Here is a 20,946-nt window from a genome sequence, read left to right as displayed (position 1 = left end):
CGTCCATGGCGATGCGCGGCGCAATGCGGTGGGAGGCCGACGAGGCTGAATCGCTTCTGCCGCAGTGCCACCGGATGGTCAGCGAAATGGAAGCACTGCGTGCGAGCGAGCAGCGCTACCGGGCGCTGGTGGGCGAGGAGGTCCCCGGCGCCCGCTCTGCAGATGGCGAGGACCCGTCAACGCGTGCGCAGTGCCTGCACGGCATCGAAGCTGCACTGGTGTCCCTCGGCGTGGAGGACGACGGCGAGCCCGCTGCGGCAGCCATTATGCGGGCCGCGGAGGACGCCAAGGCGCATGAGGTGGAGTTGCTCGACAGGTTGGACGAGGCTGCTGTGCGTGAGCACGCGCTGGTGTCGAAGCTGAGCGAGCTGGGCGAGGCTGCGGACGCCCTGCAGCGTGCGCTGGGCGGCAAGCACATTGCCTTGGAGAACGAGGAGGACGTGACGGTTGTCGGGGATCGCGTGGTGGAGGCGCTAGGGCGGCTGGGCGAGGAGTCTGCCGTGGCGTCCATGGCGATGCGCGGCGCAATGCGGTGGGAGGCCGACGAGGCTGAATCGCTTCTGCCGCAGTGCCACCGGATGGTCAGCGAAGTGGAAGCACTGCGTGCGAGCGAACAACGTTATCGTGAGAGGTCCAAGGAGATGTGTACATTGTATGTGAAGTTGAGGATGAATTTGGAAGAGATGGAGGAGCGTGTTGCTCTTTTGTTGGAGTTTTTTGTCTTGCCTAGGAGAGTCATAAGGCGTTTTGCATCCGCCGTGAGTGCAATTGTTGATGTTTGTGGGTTGTTAAATTGTGAAGAGGATAGTGTTCATCTTTACGTGGAAGAGGCGTTGGAGTCGCGAGATTATTATGCCAAGCTTTGTGGTGGTGATGGTTCTTTATCGGCCTCGAATGATGAGGGGGTGACTCGTGCTGAGTGTGTGCTTGTTATGAGGCGGGCAGTTTCACGGTTGGCGCCTGAGCTTTTGGATGAGCCGACACTTTCTCTTTCTGCGAAGCTGCAGCGAGCTGTGGAAAAAGCAGTGCGTCAGTTGGCGCACGTATTGGAATCCCTTGAAGAGTCGACTGATGCTGGAGCGCGAGTTGAAGGTGAGTTGGGTACTATTGTGGCGGCTAGTGAACAAGCATTGGTTGTTCTACGAGGTGGAGACTCTTCTGCGAACTCCGGCGAGGGGGTTGGGGTGTCGCGGTCGAATGTTCCGTATCTTGCGCGATCTCTTGTGTCTCATGCTGGAGACACTTCCAATAGGCTACGCGAACTGCGAGAAGTGATCGTGGAGTGCGAAGGCATTTTAGCGCATGCGCGCAGAGGCGAAGGTGAGAAGGGGACATTGGTGTCGGAGTCTTCATTGGCTTTTATGTCGGCTGGTGCGATGGACCTTCTGCTTCTCCCTGGACACTGCAGGGAGGTCGTGGCGGAGGTCTTCTCGCTGCGGGCGAAGCTTCGTTCGAGTATTGCCACAGTAACGAGGAGTGTTGGGAATCATAATTTATTGTTGGGCGCCGTGCACAGCTCTTTGAGGGTGTTGGCGTTTGCGCTTGATGGCGCCGTCTTGTCCGTGCTTCCGAGTGAGGAGGATGGCAGCGACACTGAACCTGTTGAGGGTATTTGTGATGGGTTGAGGTCATGCACCCAGGCGGCTGCACGGCGCCTACGCGAAGCGGAGCACATTGCCTCCGCATCGGCGCAAGTGCTACGGGAGGCGCTCTCAGATGAGGAGGATCAGCATTCTGGCGCTGGTGATGGGCTCTTATCTATTGCTAGCGACGCAGCCCGTGCGCTGGAGGCGCGTCGTGTGGAAGTGGAGAGTTTGCGCAACGCTCTCGATCAGGCGCGGCGGCTTGCCGAGGAGTATCGGCGTCGCATGCACGCCAAGGCGGCAGAGGATGATGCCGTGATAACTGCGCAGGTCGAGACGTACGCCGTGGTGGAATCTCAACTGAAGGAGGCGACGGAGCGGCAGGTGCAAGCCACTGCCAGAACGGCCAAGCTTCTTCGAGATCTGTCAGAGTTTGCCGGAAGTGTGGCGGCCATTACGTTGTACGACGGCACTGCCGCAGAGGAAGCGGTGGGGGAGGAGCGAGTAGGGCATGACAAAAAAAATGACGTCTTGCACGTGGTGAGTAGAGAGCGCCTTGAGAGTATCCTGGAGCACTGTTTCACTGTCATGCGATCGTTGGAGTCGGCGAAAGCAAAGGCGAAGTTGCTGTCATCGGAAGCAGATGAACTACGTGGAAAGTTGTGCGAAAGCGAAACCACGTCGCGTGAGCTTGAGTACCACTTACGCAACTCGGAAACAAAGGCGGCCGCGCAAGCTGTGGAGATGCGGGACGAGATGGAGTTTCTCCGTAACGCGCTTCAGGCAAGGGTGACGGAGTGTGAAGAGATGCAACAGCAAGTGCAGGACACAGAGAGGCGTATAAACACTCTACAAGCAGAGATGGCGGACACGAATAGGACGTACGGTAGTGAGCGTGATAGTTTATCAAAGGTGCAGTCCTCATTGCTCTCGGAGAACGAGGAGATGCGGAAGAAGCTGGAGACTATGCGAATGGAGCAAAAAGAAGTACAGACATTCTTGCGTGAGTGCCAAGTGACGTCACTTGATGAAGGGGTGGCGAAAATGTTGTCTCTTGTAGGCGATGTCGCGTTAAGCCATCTCGTCCTTGAGGAGGCCGAACATCGGGTGCAGTTGCTGCAGAACTGGGTGCTGAGCTACCCCATGTACACACATTCACTGTTGACCATTTGCACACGTGTGGCAAATGTGCTTTCTGCGACTGACTTTGAGGACATACCCATGTGTGTGGCGGAGATGATGGAGAGAGCGCAGGAGTTTAGCCGACTGCTTGGGGTTCCTGCTAAGACACCTGGACCAACGCGCGCCGCTGCCCTTAAAACACTTATGGAATGGGCGGAAAAGTTTGGTCTTGAGACGGAGCTGCATGCAGAGTCGTTTCTTACGGACTTGGGCTTTGCCTTATCTGAGTTGTATTTAGGCCATGCGTCGCTCAGGAAGAAAGCAATGGCGCTTCAGAGCGAGTTTGATCACGCACAGTCCACGTTGGAGACAAGCAGGAAACAAGTGGAGCAGATTGCCGCGCAGCTGCGGTGTGCGCATCAGACGGAAGGGCCGGCGGTAGCGGCGGCAGCTGCAGAGACAGCACAGTCGGCCACACTTCAAACTGGATTTGCAACGTTGCGTGCCGAAGCGGAGTGGGCTGTCGAACGGATCGCTAGCCACGCTGAGCAGACGCGAAAGATGCTGGAGGTGTTTGAGTCAGTGCACAGCGGCCGCAGTGTGTTGGAGGCATCCATGCACACGGTGGAAGAGCTCAAAGAGCGACGTGCTACGGAGGAGGTTCTTCGGGCGGAGTTAGCGACGGAGCGAGCGAAGGTGGAGTCACACCGTGGCTGCATTGAGACGAGTATGAGTTATCTGCCAGGCTCTCTGATTCCTGTCAGCGCAGGCGATGATCTGCCGCGACGATGCGCCGCCGCGGGTGCGGCGCTGCGCCGCCTGACCGGCATATTATCCAGTGCTCAGCAGCTTATTGCATCGGCAGGGCATGATGCTCACAGCGGCGATCTTTGCATGAACCTAGATGACTTGCTCCGGCAGCTGCGGCAGCTGGAGGGGGGGGCGAAGGTACTTGAGGCGAGTTCTGCGAGCCATCAGCAGAGGGTGCTGCAGCTTGAGCGAACGCTGCTCGAGACGGAGGAGCGGATGAAAGCGACCATGGCGGCTCAGGAGGATACCGCACGGAAGACAATGGCACAGGAAAAAGAGAAGCAGAATGCGCTACGGGCGAAACTCACTGAGTCCATGCACGAGTGTGACCAACTGCGTGCGGCGATCGCTGCGTGCAGCAGTGCCATTGGTTGCAGCCTCGAGGCTCAATCCGATGATAACACCACCACCGCAGGCAACAATGATGAGGATTGCGAGGGAAGGAGGTTGCTGCGGGCCGCAAAGACTCTTGCCTCCGCACACGACGCTTACGCGAGAGAGCTGGAAGAACTGAGGGAGCAACTTGCATCATCGCGGAAGGCACTCGCAGCTGGCAATGACCTCCGTGCACTCGCGCAGGAGGAGCAGTGCCGCCTCGTGGAAGAAGTGGAGCGGCTACGTGCTGAAGTACTGCGGGTCACTGCGTCCGACGAGGAACATCAAGCTGCGCTCTTGTGTCTCACAGAGAAAGCAGAAAGAGTTGTCTTGGGGTTGTCGTCTGAGTTTTCTTCATTTCCATTTTCAGTGACGTCACCACTTAGCATGCGAGCCTCCCTCGCAGCTCAGCATTTATCAGACGCCTTCAACATTTTTGGGGAACACCAGAGTGGGCTTGAAGGGAAGGTGGATGAGTTGAAGAGGCGTGGCGAGGAGCATCAACGCGAGATGGATGCAGTGATTTGCCTTCTTCATGAGGCTGTGGAGCTCACCGGGGAAACTGCCTCTGGCGATGCCGTGCAACTCGGTGCGGTCCTGCGGGAGAAGTTATCGGCAGCGCTGGAAGACAAGAAGAGCCTTACAGGTGCGACCGAGGCGCTACGAGCCGAAAACACCAAACTGAAAAGTGTCTGCGCGTCAACTGAAACACAACTGCAGGAGGCAAAGGTGTCATTGGTGCAGTTGGACTTGCAGGGGCGGGCATTAGAGGAGGAGTTGGGCGTTTTAACATCCTTTGTGGGGAGTATCGCGGAAGTGACGGGTGAACTGCTGCCAAGCTGTCCCGCCGACATGGAACGTATTAAGGCTGTCTGCGTTGCTAATCAGGCGACCCTGCAGCAACAGGCTGCAGAAATAATACGGGCGCGTGAGGAACTCACCGCGGCTAGCAGCGTCTCTGCCGAGTTGAAAGTGACAATCAAGGAGAATGCAGCAGACCGACAACAGTTAACGGAGCGTCTGCGTGGTGTGGAGCAGGAGCGCGATGATCTGTTGAAGGCCTCAGAGCAGCTTGTTGGACGTGTGCAGAGCATTTTGGACAATCACGTGGAGGTGCAGCGTGAGTTGGTGTTTCCTGAGGACAGTGACGATGTGACGATAGCGGACATTGTCCAACTGTGCGTAGAGCGGTTGGAGCAACATCGTATTGGGACGGCAACATTAAATGACAAACTCACAGCGCTTCAGCGCGAAAACGCCGAGCTGAAGAAGGAACTTCGAAGTCTCGAAGGCAATGCTGCAGTCAACGCAGGAGAGATTGCGGAGCTTCACGAACAACTGCGTGTGTTGCTCGATAGCAAACAGCTGGCGCATGTCAATCAGTCCAAGTTGACGGCGGAGTATGACAGCCTTTCTCGTCAACTGCATTCCCTTTTCACGGACGCGCTACGCATGGCGGCTGATGACATGAAGCTGCAGGTACCCCTATTCTCCGACACGAGTGTATCTGGTGCTTTGCAAGGGCTTCGCTCGCTTCTTGATTACATCACAGAGAGGTTCCGCTCTGGTGCCATCCGCAGTGCGGATATCGAGGACAAGGTGGAATCGCTACAACAGCTGCTACAGGTGCGGGAACGGCAACAGGCCCAGGACGCCAGAAGCCTGTATCGAACCTTTTGTGACCACATTGCGGTTTACATCGGCACTCACGATTCACGAGGAGAGAATGATGGTGGCGATGATAGAAGCAGCAAGCCACTCCAACTTCTGCCAGAGTCTCTCGTTTCAGCTGGAACCTCTCTTCATCACGTTCACACCGAGGTACAGCATGTGGGAATGCTCTGTCGTCGCCTGCTGGGAATCCCGGTAGAGCCGTCGGGGAAGTTGCGTGGGATGACGTTGCCAGAGTCGGCCACATGGCTTGAAGAGACCGCTAGTGGTGTAGCGGGGCGAGCGGAGTTACTGCATAACGCTATTCAAGCCGTTTCTCATGTGGCGGAAATACCTCCCATCGACCTTGCATCCTCGGAGCAGCGGGTGACAGAGTGGGTGGAAAGTTTTGGCCTCTGGCTGGAACGTGCGCAGCGTGGACTTGACGCAACCGATCATTTACTGGAGGCACTCACACGTGTTGTCCATAGCCATGGCGGTCTTGTAGAGGAGGTGTTGAGCGCGAATACCACGATGATTAGTTTCAATAATAATGCCAGCAACAACCTTCATTTGCAGCAGCCTATCGTGGATGCGTCGCTGCAAGACTTGAACAACAGCCGCACTGATGTGTCGCTCTCCCGGTGCATTACTCATCCACATCACCGTGCGGTGTTCAATGCGGTGCAGGAGCTTGTCTCACAGCTGGAGAGTCGTGGACGTGTCTTGACATCCGAGTGGCAGGCGCTCATGGATCAAAACAACCGCCTTATTCATGAACGCCGCCAGACGGAGGAAGACCAGGCGAGGGTGCAAGACCACGTTCAAGAGCTCCGCCGTGTCGTGCAGCGCAAGATTGAAGAGGACCGTAGAGTAGAGAAGAGTCTGCAGGAGTTAGACAAGCATCTTGACATGCAGGCAAGGGAGCTAGCAATGAAGTATCGGTCCGACCATGATATTATTGTGCGACAATTTACCGAGCTCCGTGGAGCGATACGACGAACGATACGGCCGCAGCGATCCTACTCAACAGCATCGACGACGCTTGGCTCAGTAAACCAACGAACTCTTTGAGGGTAAGGGAAAGATGGGGGATAATGTGCTTTTACGATAAGTGTACTTTACGTCCTTGACACTATCCGCCACTGCTGATAGTTGCGCAGTACACTTTTGTTTCTGCCCGGTGATTTATTGTTGCAACTTACTCCCCACCTCTGCAAAGAAAAGAAACACGAATTGTCATGGGAGTAGTGTGGCCCTGAGCGGGATGTGGTTTATGCACGCTCTTTTATGTGGACGTGCCACCCCACTCCCTGCTCCTGCCACCACACCGCGCGGTCTAGCGCTTCATGCGGCTTTGCACCCCCTGCCCTTTTGCAACTGCGTGCCGTATGTGATCTGCTTCCTTTCCACCATCTTATGTTTTTGTTTTGAGTTTTGGGTGCGCTCTACCATTGGGACTGCGGGTGCATTCAATGAGCAGCATTTTTGAGGAGCTTTGCGCTGCGTTTTTGTTTTTCTGTGCTGTTGTGTTGTACTGTGGCGTTCTTTGCACTGCCCTTCGCTGCTGGGATTGAGCTCTGTGAGAACATGGGGGTGTACAGTGAACGAATGCTGTGGTCGCGTGTTGGTGTTATTTTTTGTTTAGTTATTACTATTATTGTTGTCTCCGAGAATTTATGTGGGACATGTGGTTTTTCTCAGTGGCTCCTTTTGTTGAGTTTCTGCGTCTCTCTACTTTTTTTTATGCCTTCGGAGGGGTGCAGGGAACGTGGCACGGAGTAAAAGGCAGTGAGGGAGAGAGAGTAAGGGTGGGAACGTGGGGACGAAAGGATTCTGCTCCAGGGCGGTCACACTAGCGGCGCACACTTGAAAAGTTAAAAACAGAAGGAAAGGAAAAAAAGTGACTCGGTTGCGTAGGCATAGAAGCAGCGGATGCACTCACCACGGATACACACAGATTTAGCGCAGCATCTGGTAGGCGAGTCATGGGAACTCATTGAGACGGTGCTCCCGCAGGGGGAAAATGCTTTCATCAGTGAGTCCCTGTTCTCTGTGGGCAACGGACACGTGAGTGTGCGCGGGTACGCGGAAGAGGCGGAAATGGCGGCGCCTTACGGCCGTAACGCAAATCATGGCCACAAGTATAGGAAACGGTTGGCGGAGAAAGGGGGGCATGCAAAATCCGCGGCGGGTGCACATTCGCCGGAGCACGCATTTCGAGGGACATACATCAATGGAATATATGAGGAGCGACTGTTAGCGCAAAATCACAGACGCTTTATGGTGGGCACCTGTGCGCGTGAGTGTTTTCTTATTTGTGTACCCGATGCCTTTTGTGTTGACGTTTTTGTTGGTAGTGAACACGTTAGTGTGGCGACTGGTACCATCCTCTCGCACAGGCGTGTGTTGGACCTTCGCACAGGCGAACTTCGTCGTCGACTGGTGTGGCAGTCGACGAATCATGGGCGTGAGGTGACGATTGAGTCGTCCCGCTTTGTTTCTCTCTCGCGTAAAAACATTGCCGCCTTGAGGCTATCCGTGACTGCCAAGAATGTTTCGAACACTGACATTCGCATTGTTTCCCGCACGGTGGTGACGGCGGATGCACAAAGGCACCTGAAGGTGGAGAACATTGTCGCCCGGCACACCTTGGTTGATGCCTCGACGGCAGTGTCCGCGCGGACACGCAACAGCTGCAAGCGACTCGTGGTGGCGGTGACAGAGACGTGCTACAGCACATCCACCGACCCCAGTTCCTTGCAACTGGCAAATTTTTGCAGCATCAATGCCTCCACACCGCCTGCCTCCACAAAGGCGGAAAATCCACTGGCGAGCACCGGTCGCTACGAAGTCACTCTTGCAAGTACGCCACAGCTGCAGCAACAACAATCTTTTGTAAGTCTCGCCCCTAAATGTGCGGAGACAATTGATAGCACTGAGACGATTTATACCAGCGTCATCAACGAGTCGACGACGCTGGAGCTCACTAAATATATTGCCTTCTTCAGCGACGAGGAGGCGGCTCCGGAGGATATGTGTGATTTGGCCGTTCACCATTCACGGGAGGCGGCGGGGGTAACGTATGATACCATGCTGAATGAAAATCGAAATATCGTGGAAAAGTTTTGGGAAACGGCAGACGTTGGTGTAAAGACGAATCAACCTTCGGTGCAGGGGGCTATTCGTTTCAATCTTTTGCATCTGTGCATGTCATTTTGCCGGGCGTATGCTACGGAATCTCCGCCACGTGGACTGATGAATGAGCTTGATAATGGTTTGCACCATTGGGAGGTGGATGCCATCGTCATTCCTTTTTTTGCGCATATACATCCAAAAACTGCCCGGGCCCTTTTGCAGTTTCGTATTGATACGCTACCACAAGCAAGAAACATTGCAGCAGATATGTACCTTCCACGAGGCGCGCTTTACCCATTGCGTACAGTAAGCGGAGGGGAAAATTATCCATTGCCGTTTTGTGCAGCATTTTTATACAGCAATGCTGTCATTGCCTACGCCATGCAGCGGTACGTTATGGCCACCAATGACACTGCGTTGCTGCTTCAAGGTGGTGCGGATGTCGTCTTTTCCACGGTACTTATCTGGATTATATGGGGAACCTGGGACAAGGGGGAATTTCACATTCGGTATGTGGGAGGACCAGACGAATACAGCGGTTTAAGTGACAACAATCTCTTCACCAATCTTATGGCCCAAAATCACATGCAGTGGGCAGTGCAGCTTGCGTCGGAAATGCAGGAGAAGCACCCGCAAGAGTGGGAAAGGGTGAAGGATCGGTGTCAAATTACGGATGAGGATCTTCACATGATTGAGCGGGCTGCTTCTAAAATGGTGGTACTTTTTGATGCCAAAAATCGTGTTCACCCAGGCGACCAATTTTTTATGCGGAAGAAGAAGTGGGGATTTTGTGATGTGAAAAAGAAAAAGGGGTTTCTTATTCAAACGTTTGACCCCTCTGTGATCTACCGCCATCAGGTGTGTTGGACGCCGGATGTCATCCTTTCCTCGGTCTTGTTGCCTGAGCGGTTTACAACAGATGAGCTTCTGGCGGACTACAATTTTTATGAGCCCATCACCGCCAACGACTCATCTTTGAATTCCATGATTTTCAGTGTGGTGGCCTCACAATTGGGCATGATTGATAAAGCCATGTTTCACTTTAACCGTGCTCTTTTTGTTGACATTGACAACGTGATTGAGAACACAGGCGGTGGACTGCACAGTGTGGCGGAGGCTGGCTCGTGGTGGTGCTTCACAGGTGGTTTTGGAGGCATGAGGGTCCTTCGGGGCGTGCTACACTTTAATCCAATACTACCAGATGAATGGGATGAATACCGATTCACTGTGAGGCATAGTGGATGTCTTGTGCATGTCCATGTTACACGGCGAGTGGTAACTTACAAGGTTGTCGAAGGCCTCAAAGGCGACAGTAAACTGATTATTATTCACTCCAACACAAATCGTATTCATCTTCAACTGGGCATCCCGGCGTCTGTGCGCCTCTACCGTGACGTTCATGTATTTGATTTTGATTGCGTTGTCTTTGACATGGATAGCATTATTGAGGACGTCGAAGATTATCACTATGAGGCTTGGAAGAGCGCACTGGAACCCTTTTTATGGGATAATGTTGGTCATTCGTTCAAATTTACAGGGGAAATTTATCTTGCTTACCTGAAACATGACAGACCCCTCCCTGCTCTTCAGCGGTTTCTTGCCAAGCAGGGTGTGACAAATTTGTCTTTGGGTACCCCAGAGGATTCGATGGACCAGAACACCATTTACGGCCTCTTCCGACGCAAGCAATATCATTTTCGCAAAATTGTGCATTACCGAGGTTTGCGTCCGCGTGAGGGCATCCTGGAATTTCTATCAGAGCTGCGTCAGAGCGGTATTTCTGTCGGATGTGTCACAGTAAGTAAAAACGGGCATTGGCTGCTAAATGAGGCTTCGCGAGGGGTATTGATGTTGGACGGCTGTCTCGACGGTGGCGACGGTGAGAAGATGGGTTTGCGGTGGCGTCCTGAGATGGACTACTTTGCTTCAATGTGCGAGCAACTCAACGCTTCCCCATCCCGCACCGTTATCGTAATGGACGGTATCGACGGCTTCTCGAAGAGTGCCCTAGAGAAGTTCAAGATGATTGTAGACGTTGCAAAGGACCCAGAGGTTGTGACACTGGCGGTCCCGTGTACGAACATTTCAAAATTTTCCGAGTTGACAGTGACACTGTTGGATGAAAAGACGACACGAGATTACTCAATTTATGGCCGTGGCACAGCGTCCCGGCGCAGCAATCTGCGTCCTGCCAATGATATCTGGGTTAGCTTTGATGGTGGGACTCTCGAGACTTGAGACAAGGCAGAAAAAGAAAAACGAAAACAAATATGGGCACTTTGACGGTGAAAACGAAATGGTTGTGGAGGGGGTGAGGGGGCGTGAGAGGGAGGCAGCACAAGGCAATAAGGGTGAATAGCGAGAGTTTTGTGCGTTGTGTTTATTTTATTTTATTTTATCATTGCTGTTGGTTGAATTCATGGAGGAATTTATTGATCGGTCGTAGGGGGATGGGGGCAGGGCTCGGTAGAGGGAAGTTGTTTGGTGTTTTTTGTTGTTGATGTTTTCTCCCTCCCGCTCTCTTGTTGGATGGTTGTCTGCCTGCTCTGAAGGGGCAACGCCACATCCCTGCAACGGAAATGGAGCTCTGCTCATTCTACTTTTGTTGGGAGTTTATTCTACTCCTCCACTTTTTTTTTCTGCAGGGATGTACGCATCAAATAAATAACTGACGGTGTGAGCTTTTACTTGCATTATCAGCACATTTACAGTATGTTGCTCGCTTCGGCATCTATTTCTTTCTTGTTCTTGATGTATGTGTGTATGTGATAGGGCAGGAGGAAGAAAAAGACAGTGGGGTGGTCTGTGGGTGCCGAGACACAGCTGCACAGGAGGACAAGACGCAGCGTCAATAGTCCTGTTGGAAAGTTACTTGCTGATGGTGGAACGAAGAGCGCAGCGGAAGAAGTCCCATGGTGGGCCACGCGGCGATGCAAAAGGAGTTGGCAGGTATTTTTGGGGAGTGGCGGTTCTGGCTGCTGTGTGCCTTTGTCTTGTGGCAGCCCTGTGGCGGAGGGGGGACGGCCACAGCCTGTCTGTAGTGTGGGTGAACGATACGAGGGACCTTCTCACTGGGCTGCATCTGGCGAAGGAGGTGAGGAATGTCACCACAATTAGTCATGTCACTGATTGTATGATGCGGGTTGGTTTGACGCTGGAGAGCACTTTGGTCAGCGCAGCGGATAAGGCAACGGCCATAGCCGCGGAAAGGGATGTGACGAATACAGCGGAAACCTATCGGATGGCAACGGATTTTATTCTGGAAACACTCTCTCCCTTGCTGCAGAAGAAATCTTGGGATGCTGCTGTGCAGGAATATCATGCGGAACCCAAGTTTATTTGGCGGTGGATAGCTGTTGCGACCTATGCGTTGACGGCCGCTTTGCCGGAGTACTTCCTCGCCCTAGATAAAACAGGAACCCACGGCGAGGCCCTGGTGGCAGGACTGCAGTTGTTACTGTATGCATCGAATGCTGCTGCTTCGGCGTCGCCTCTCTTTGCGCCAGTTGCACACATGCCTCTTGTTGAGTGTGCTCACTACGAGAAAAGTAGTCGATGGAAGAAGTTTTGCGGCAGTGGGTTTTCAAATCTCAGCGGTCTGGAGGTTCGCCGTGCTGCTATTCTTGAGGAACTTATAGCGCTCCACCCTGACTACGCCCCGTTGCGACTTCACTATGCCGTCGCTCTCTCAATGAGCCGCCAGGCTGCAAAGTCAGTCGTCGTTCTTGAGGTACTAGAAAGGGAGCGCTCGAAGCTTCACACCCGAACGCATGTCGACCCTTTGCATGGGGCAGTGCTGGGACTGTGTGAGGCTTTTAGGTCTTTGGTGGGGAAAAAGGAACGTGCGGAGACGGCGGTGAGGGTGTTGGAGGGGTTGCGCCAAATCGACACGTGTGCTCGGCTCCTGCGGCCTTTTCACTCAAACTTGGGCAGCTGGCGTCACCGTTTCTCTGGACAAGAGCGACCAGATGTGATGGACAGGCGACAGGCAAGGCGTTTGTTGGACGCCATGACTGAAATTTTAAAGGAAAACAGGATGTTGGAGTCCCTACCCGCTGGGCTAAGAGCGTGTGGCGAGACGGATTGAAGAGTTATTCACAGTGTAGAAAGACACGCACAACGGCAACGAGAGGGATAAAAGGAAAAAAGGAACGTTGAGAGAAGGTGTTTCTGAGTTTGTTCTGCTGTGTGGAGGATGATGATGCGAGAACGTCATTTCGCTTTGTTGTTTGTGTCTCGCAATTTCCTGGTGATGATATCGACGGGAAGCTCTTTTTGTTGTGGGATACTTCCGCCGCTCTCTCTCCCCCTTATTTGTGTTTTGTCATATTCTTTTTGCGGCTGTTGAGGTGCTTTGCTTTGATTTCTTATTTCCGTATCCTGCCATAATGACAGTATTTTTTTTTCCGTTGCGAATAAAGAGTATTCCACAATGTGGCTGCTTTGGTTGCTACTCGCGGCACTTCTGGGCCTCATGCCGAGCGATGCAACTTTCAGCCCACTGGAGGAGGCTATGAGGCTTAATTACAGAGTTCTCTTTTCTCGGAATCCCCTTCCGCGTGGGCTCCACAAGGAACAATACTACCCATTGCGCCTCAGCAATGGGTCCAGGTTTGTTTGTGTCGTTCCGGAGGTTTCCCAGCAACAAGAAACCTCTGCGGTGCTCTTTGCGGTGAACCGTAACGTCCCAGCGCGCCTCCTTCAGCGCATTCACGAAAGGTTTCGCAACGTGTGCGTCCGTTTCATTGATGGGTGGTGGACCTACCAATTCTGTTGGAACGACGAGGTGGTGCAGCTGCACCTGCCGACGATGATTTTGAAAGATGGGGTTTTGTTGGCAACAGAGTCGCAGGGCTCACCGACGCGCTTTCTGCTTGGTGTGGCTCCATCAAAGGAATCCTTGAGCTTCCACTTTGGTATAGATCCTTTTGGGGATCGCTTCATCTCAACAAGGTATCCCAACGGTGATCTCTGCGATCTCACAAATGCTCCACGAGAGACCGAGATTCGCTTGTACTGCGCACAGTCTAACGAAGAGGAAAAGATGACGTTACGCGAGGTGGAGGCTTGTCGGTACGTGACGAGCCTGAAATCAAAATATGCCTGTATTCCAGAGCTGCAACCAGAAATGGGGCAGCAGCCCATTACATGTCATGAGATCGATTTTGCAACTCTGCAAGCAGTTTAAACTAGTGTGCGACAGGCGGAGGTCATGGATGAAGTACTGTACGCCACGGGCGGTGTGTTAGTGTTATTATTGTTCTTGCTCTTTTGCACCCATGCATACATGGGATTTTTATTCTGTGTGTTTTGGTGCTATCTGCCCCCTTCTATATCTCTTTCTTTTTTATCTCTTTTGTGGTGTACGGGATTTTGCATATCTATTTTTCGCCCCTCGCTCTATTTTTATTGGCTTATTTGCTTTGTGCATGCCTCTACTTCTTTTCCCATCCCGTCATTTATTCTTCCATTTTTTCCCTTTACGCACATTTTTTTTTGTGTATTCATGCAGTCAGGGTGGTCTGTTTTTTGTGTTTTGTGTGTGAGGGGCGGGGGAGGGAGGAAGTGAGGGGCAGTGGATAGAAAGGTATGGTATATGCCGTCTTCAAGCCGCAACAGTTGCATCCTTTACGCGCCAGTGACCGCGGTGTCTATCGGCTTGCAGCGTATTTGTTTTGCGATTGGGAACCGTGTGCTGGAAGGTGATGCGGACGTTGGCAGCAGTTCCGACTTTCAGGTGGCGGCGGAACTTCCCCACGGTGCAGTGATCACAGCGCTTGAGCAACATGCTGTGAGTGATCTCACCGGCGCACTGGACATCATTCTTTTGATTGGTAGCGGTGATTCCGTTTTTGTTGCCAACTCCTCCTCGCAGGAGGGGAGGTCTGGTGGCAGTCACCTCTCACAATTTGTACTGGACGACATGGCAAGAGTTCTGCGGCTCCGAAGTCTTGGACAGGGTGGGGGTGCCCTGGCGGTTACGGCCATGAACTCTGCGTACCTTATTCGCGAGGAAACCCTGTGCTCGGTGCATACTTCAGCAACGCCACCGCTGCTGGTGCGGTATGCAGTGACTGGGCTGGGAGTCGCGCTTGCTGCGGATGCCGTCGTGGTGCGGGACGATGCCGCCATGGCTGTTTTTACCGGCACATACGCTGGCTCGATTGCCGTTTGGCGAGTGCCCCCTGCGGGTACTCGGGGGCGAAATAATGAGGAAGAAACGGGAATCACGCATGGTGCTGTTAACCCCATCTCGTGGATCATTGCTCATCGCCCCGGCTGCGCCGTGTTTGCCGTGAAAGTCACTATTTTGAGGGATATCGCGGCGTCGGACCACGTGCGCTTTTGTGTGGCTACGTGCAGTGATGATCGCACCGCGACTCTTTACGTCTCCAACAGCGTTCCCGCCTTTTCCAGCATGATGGAGGGGATGAGGTGGAAGTGTTGTTGGCGGGGCGTCGGCGCGTCCTTCTCGCGGCGACGGGTGTTCGATGTGTCGCTGCTGCTCATTGCTGAACATGGCGGGATGCTGTTGCTAGCCACAGGTGGTGAGGACGGTAGCGTGCAGGTCTTTGGCTTTCCTTCCCAGGAGCTTATACGTGCAACAACAACCCTGACAAGTCCGACAGAAGCGGCTGAAGGAGAGGTGGCGCCTGTGGCACCAGTGAGGCTCCTACATCGTGGGCATCAGCACGACGGTCGCGGCGTTTATAAGGTTGCTCTTCTGCGCAACCCCGCCTCCGACGCTACCGCAGTGGTGTCGTGTGGCTTCGATGGTGCCGTTCACCACACCCCGGTGTCACCCTGCCCCGGGCGAAGCGCGATGATTGTCTTGCGCAATGTGCAGCCGAGGAGACATGTGCGCGGTGTGCTGTGTGACAACGAAGGCAGTTTCTTGGCCTGCACAGAGGATGAGCTTATTGTTTTTTTACAGGGCGCAACGGCAAAGGAGCAGCGACTGCCAATTCCCATAACGGGTACAAAGAAAGAGTTGCCCTCATGTCTCAGTGTGGCTGTGGGATCGTGCTGGAGGCGGCGGCAGCAGTACCTCCTCACTCTACTGGGCACCACAGGTGGAAAGGTGTACGGTATGTGGTACAGTTCAACTGGGGCTCAACCGCAGTGCCAGAAGGAAGAAGATGAAGAAGTGGAAATGAGAGATGTCGTTGTGCTACTCCATGCATCAGCGTCGCAGGCATCCAAGGTGTTGCTCGTACGAGGGATACTTCGGCAGGAGCGAGTGTTGCTTGTCAGCGTTCACGCCAGTGGGGTTCTCATTGTGTTGGAGGTGGATCCTTTTCATGGGATAGCGTCCAAGGTGTGGATGACGTCTCAGTGTGCTGGAGTACACACCACAACGCTAAGCATGTGTATGCTTGCACCCCAGCTTGTGACGCAACATGAAGAATATGAGCAACAAAAACAGCAACAAGGTCAGGATCCGGAGCTGCAACAACAGTATCTTTGCCTTTTTGTCGGCGACGATGACGGCTGTATTTCCGTGGATCTTGTCCAAACGATGGGGGATGCGTGCGCGAACACAAACCTGCTACCTCGGGAGCGTTTATTTCAGGGGGCTATCGCGTCTGTCACACGGCAAGCAAGTCATATGAAAGGTCCCTGTGAACGCATTACGGTGGTGTCTGCGCAGGGGGAAGTTCGTGTTCTTCTCTTGCATGTTGGAGGTCGAAATGTTGATATCCTTCCGGTATCGTCTCCGCTTCGGCTGCCGTGGCGTATTTCTTCCGTTCTCGCCTATAGCGAGACCGTTGCCGTGACACTGTTTGGAACCGACATCTCCGTCTACAGGCGTCATCCATCACGTTTCAGCTGGTATCTGGTTGCAGAGTATCACGGTGTAAGGGCCCCTCGGTTGCTATCCGCAACTATTTCAACCGATCTTTCTGGTGTTGGTGGTATCCCTGTGTTTGTGTGTCATTGCTCAGATGGCGTGCAGGCTGAATGGTTTACCTGCGACGCGTTGAGTGGGACGCGTATTCTTCTTGGTGGTGCCATCATTGGCCGTGAGTACAACACCACCCTCTTTCTTCCGAGCCCCGCATCTGCCGTGATATGTGGAGGTGAGAATTCGATGCTCACGGCGTTCTCACTCCCATACTCTTCACAGATGTGTATGGACACTCCCGTAGCTTTTACTGGGCCCCATGATTCAAATATTTTGGCGATGGCGACTTGTGCCGCAACTGGTGACAGTGGTAGTGTGCGTTTCGTAACTGTTGGAGGCTTGGCGACGCTGGCGCTATGGGAGTGGTCTATGCATCACAGCTGGCGTGTTATTGCCCACGTGGGCCAACACCGAGAGTCTGTCGCTGGTGGTGAGGCAGAAGGCCGTGGGGTTCCGCGCTTTTTGTCGGTCTGTGTGACATGTGAAGACATCGTGGTGGGAGGCAGCGATGGGAAAGTGCGATTGTTTTCTCTCAGTGAGGGCTTGCAGCTGCGTCGCAAGGTGTTGCTGTGCGCCTCCACGCCGAAGCCTGTGATGGCGGTCGCGACGCTGAGCGCCAAAGATCGGCTTGTTGTGATGGGCGACACAAACGGTGTTTTGGGTGTCTGCGGTGTGGCGGATGGAAGCGTCACGGCACGCCTCACGTGGGCCCGATCCGCCGTAAATGCCATTGCCGTGGGACGACAACTTCAGCCTTGGTTGCAGCAGCAGGATGGGCCGAGGCAGATGAAAACTGAGGAGGGGAATATGTTCGCCGTCTGGCGCGTGCTTGTTGCCATGGACTCCGGTGAGGTGGCGCTTTTGCATGTGGGAGTGTCGGCCATCGAAATGGTGTGCGCCGTGCGCGTCGGCCTCACCGCCGCCCGTGGGGTCTGCTGGATCCCCGGGCTACCCCGGGACGACGCGGACACCGACGTCGCTGTCACTGTCAACGACGAACGCCTGGCGTGCCTTTTCATACGTGAGGTGTCGGAGGCTACGGGGCGGACGGAGATGCTTTATGTGGCGTGGCATACGCGTGTCAATGTCCGCGGCGTCAGTGGCCTTGCCGTTGCATCCCTGATGGAGCGGTCGCTGTGTGCGGTGGTGGTGGGGGAAGGTGTCGAGGTTGTTTCGCTGCCCACGTATGGCAGCACGTAACAAACGAAACGGTAACGTTCTGAGGTAAATGTGACTGGAGATATTCACATTTAAAATGCGAGAAGCAACAAGAACCACAAGCAAGCATGAACTGAAATGCTCCAGATCGGTGTATCTGCGTGTTACAACTGTGCATGCGACAGTGTGTGTATATATATATTGATTTCACTTGAACCACATCCTCCCTCTTCTGCTGCCGTCAATGAGACTATATTACACTGTGTGTATATGTATACTCATACAATTAATAACAATATCCCCAATATATAAAGTATGGCTGCTCACAGGGTGCTGCACGCGCTAGTGCGGCGTGCAGCGAGGTATGAACGACCGTTCAACAGTCAAGACTCACTTTTGATCATTAAGGCGTTACAGGCCCTGCGATATCGCAGCGACGAGGTGAGGGGTGTGTGTGAAAAGTGTGCCTTTGCCATTGCATCTTCCCGCATTACGGTTCCGGTTGAGCGTGTCATCGAGGCTCTGAGTAGCCTTTTATCGCTTCAAGCAGCCCCGCTTCCCATCGTGCATGAAAAACTTGCGGAACGGCTCTCTGAAGTCACCACACAAACGGTTTCTTCACGTTCCATCCAGAAGGCGGCTGTTGTTGTTATGAGGCTTGGAAAGCGGTACGGAAAGCGTGCAATAGCTGATCACCTCTTCGACGTCCTGACACATGAGGCGATATCGCACCCAAACGACGTTGCACTGCAATTGGCAGTGATTAGTGTGTTTATGTACACCAGTACCGCGGCGAAGGCAGAGGCGATGCGTTGCCAGAGAACCACAAAGGTCGGGGAAGAGGCGGAGGATGGGCGTATTATTGCAGTCCTAGACGCAGCCACACGTCTTGTGGATGCCCGTGTGTTGAGCAGTCTGCGTGGGAACAATGTGCTGCAGGCAGTTCACATGTTCTCTGTCCTTTCATTGCGGCCCTCAACGGGTGGGTCAAGCAACGGCATAGCACAAGTGGGCTTCAATGGGGGTAGTAGCTCTGGTGTTAATAGCCACAGTCACGGCACAACGCTGAGGTGGGCCCGTGTCGAGAATGCCTTTCATGAGGAGTTGCAGCTCTCCACTGTTGTTCCGGGTGGTTACGCACAGTTTTTGTTTGATTTCATTTCGACCTTTCGCACCGACGACAACGCTGGCGTTGCGATGAAGCTGGCGCTGTTGAACGTCGTCTGCCAAGAGAACTTCTACAAGGCGTTGAACTGCTATGATGTGGCGAAAATCGCCATGGCAGTGAGTCATGGCCTTCCAAGTCAGCGTTCCTACGCAGGGCAACAGGGGCTGCGGGGTGGGGTGGGGACGCCAGAGGCAAAGGAAGACGGAGGCGGATCAGGGAGGGATGGCCACCACGAGACACTGGAGGACCGCACGCTGCTGCAGGTCGTTGCGAGTCTCGTGCGGCAATTACAGTTCTTTGACGACGTCGCAGGTTGGTCGCGCCCTGGGGGCGGACGTGTGGAACAAGTGGTTGTTGGCGCTGTGTGGAGGGTCACACAGAAACTTGTTTGCAACATGCGTCTGGAGACGGAGGAGGTTCGGACAACTGTAGCGCAGCTTGTAAAGCTCACGCAAGGCATTGCCACAAAGCTGCCTGATGTATGGCCGTGGGTGTTGTACTCCATGAGCGTGTGCGCCCGCACGGCGGTGTACACGGAAGGCTTAAAGGATGGGATGGAACTTCTTATACAGGAGTCGTTTCTTGCACACAGCCCGGAAGAGTTACCGCTTCGATCTTGTGTTCAGGCGTTATACGCGGTTTCCATCCTCATGGTGCCAAGCACTGAGGAGAAGAGACTACTGCGACGAAGTTCACAGGCGGCTGTGGATGTTCGGGAACGCGTTCGTGCACGTAGCGCAGGATGGACCCACGAGCACCGTTTTGTTACGGATATGCTGCGGCGTCTATGTCGGTTCCGATTTATGGACTACTCGGGCGATGATTTTCCCATGCTTTTGCAGGCTCTCACTACTCTGCTGGAGGTGACGACGGCACAGCACGCACAAGTTCCCTCTGCTGTCCAGCAGCTGGTGGAGAGGGTGTTATGTTACATGCAGGGCAACCGCAACTTGGAGTGGTGTCGCGTGCATGGTGTGGGTATTACATGCACATTGATTTCCATGGCGGAATACCTTCCGGAAGACTGCAAACAATTAAAAGATGTGACGAAACATTTTTTTCTCAAACTGCAGTCTAAAGAAATGATAGATTTGGGCGTGCTGCGTCGTTGGATGGAGCAGTTGTCGCAGCAAAAGCGCCGCGGGCCCACTTCAAAGTGGTTGTGTGAAGAGGTTCTGATGTTGCTGGCGTTGCAGATGCGGCGCATCTGTACAGAACGGAAGGAACCTTTTTATTTTTTACTAAACGCTTTGGAATGTGCCCATGAAATTGGTGGTTCCATTGCGTATATGCATTCATCTGAGGAGGCTTCCAACATCCGGCATGTGACGATAATTTTTGATTTAGCGTTGTTTCTGCAGGATGGAAGTCTGACGTCCGTGGATGCGGCACATGTTCTGCGCATTATGAGTTACGAGGTGCGTGACAGCGGCCAGGTGCGGGTCTCTGCTGCGCACATTGTCCAGCTACGTTGTATTGCATGCGGCGATCGGACGGTTGCCAGCATGCGCGTGGAAACTTTACTCCACTTGTTGCGTGCAAATGCCACTTTGCCAGCGTCAAGGGCGCTCTTTGATACAGTGACCCTGGAATACATCATGAGTGTGGTTTGCTATCACATGACGGAACACCGACAGGCCCTAATACAGCGAGGAGATGCAAGTAAGATTGTGCATGCCCTTTTGTTCTCCCAGCTGTTGCTACGCTTGAAGTGTTCATTTAGGCGTTACAATGGCCTTGTAGAGGCCATAAATGATGTCTTGGATACTCTGGAATCCACTGGAGTGGAGAGGCCAGAGACGTTGTTTCAGCTGCGACTTTTGTGTGGTAACTGAGCGTGAAGGTGCAAGATTGAAGGGGAGAAAGGAGGGAGGGGGGAGGGGCGATGAGGATGCGGGTACGGACGCGTGATCGTGCGAAGCGTGGTCATTGTGGCTTTTGTTGTGGTGGTTGTTATTGTTTCCGTCTCGTTTCCTCTCTTTCGATTTGTATATGTCGTGTATGGTGTGGGGAGGGTCGGTTGGATCCCGCACGGG

At 53.7% G+C, this 20,946-nt stretch overlaps 6 protein-coding genes across 6 annotated transcripts; all 6 read left to right on the top strand.

Annotated features, from left to right (window-relative positions):
- Nucleotides 1-2: 2 nt before the first annotated feature.
- TraAM80_03866 (uncharacterized protein) lies at nt 3-6,614 on the top strand (the record flags this gene model as incomplete). Its single annotated transcript, XM_029380817.1, has 1 exon — nt 3-6,614. A coding segment is annotated over one exon (6,612 nt), but the record flags the coding sequence as incomplete, so codon positions are not given.
- An 861-nt stretch (nt 6,615-7,475) lies between these two features.
- On the top strand, nt 7,476-10,916 carry TraAM80_03865 (putative glycosyl hydrolase; the record flags this gene model as incomplete). The annotated part of the gene is made up of 1 exon (XM_029380816.1): nt 7,476-10,916. The coding sequence occupies one exon, from the start codon at nt 7,476-7,478 to the stop codon at nt 10,914-10,916; it is 3,441 nt and encodes a 1,146-aa protein (XP_029239349.1).
- A 640-nt stretch (nt 10,917-11,556) lies between these two features.
- On the top strand, nt 11,557-12,765 carry TraAM80_03864 (uncharacterized protein; the record flags this gene model as incomplete). The annotated part of the gene is made up of 1 exon (XM_029380815.1): nt 11,557-12,765. The coding sequence occupies one exon, from the start codon at nt 11,557-11,559 to the stop codon at nt 12,763-12,765; it is 1,209 nt and encodes a 402-aa protein (XP_029239348.1).
- A 345-nt stretch (nt 12,766-13,110) lies between these two features.
- Nucleotides 13,111-13,866, top strand: TraAM80_03863 (uncharacterized protein; the record flags this gene model as incomplete). The annotated part of the gene is made up of 1 exon (XM_029380814.1): nt 13,111-13,866. The coding sequence occupies one exon, from the start codon at nt 13,111-13,113 to the stop codon at nt 13,864-13,866; it is 756 nt and encodes a 251-aa protein (XP_029239347.1).
- A 408-nt stretch (nt 13,867-14,274) lies between these two features.
- On the top strand, nt 14,275-17,784 carry TraAM80_03862 (uncharacterized protein; the record flags this gene model as incomplete). Its single annotated transcript, XM_029380813.1, has 1 exon — nt 14,275-17,784. The coding sequence occupies one exon, from the start codon at nt 14,275-14,277 to the stop codon at nt 17,782-17,784; it is 3,510 nt and encodes a 1,169-aa protein (XP_029239346.1).
- Nucleotides 17,785-18,057: 273 nt separating this feature from the next.
- TraAM80_03861 (uncharacterized protein) lies at nt 18,058-20,745 on the top strand (the record flags this gene model as incomplete). Its single annotated transcript, XM_029380812.1, has 1 exon — nt 18,058-20,745. One exon carries the CDS (start codon nt 18,058-18,060, stop codon nt 20,743-20,745), a length of 2,688 nt encoding a protein of 895 aa, XP_029239345.1.
- Between the last annotated feature and the right edge of the window lie 201 nt (nt 20,746-20,946).

This window comes from Trypanosoma rangeli (genome assembly GCF_003719475.1).
Source record: "Trypanosoma rangeli strain AM80 chromosome Unknown Tra_15.4_contig_00105, whole genome shotgun sequence".
Taxonomy (NCBI): domain Eukaryota; phylum Euglenozoa; class Kinetoplastea; order Trypanosomatida; family Trypanosomatidae; genus Trypanosoma; species Trypanosoma rangeli.
Note: the sequence above shows the minus strand (reverse complement) of the source record. Positions and strands in the feature narration are given on the sequence as shown.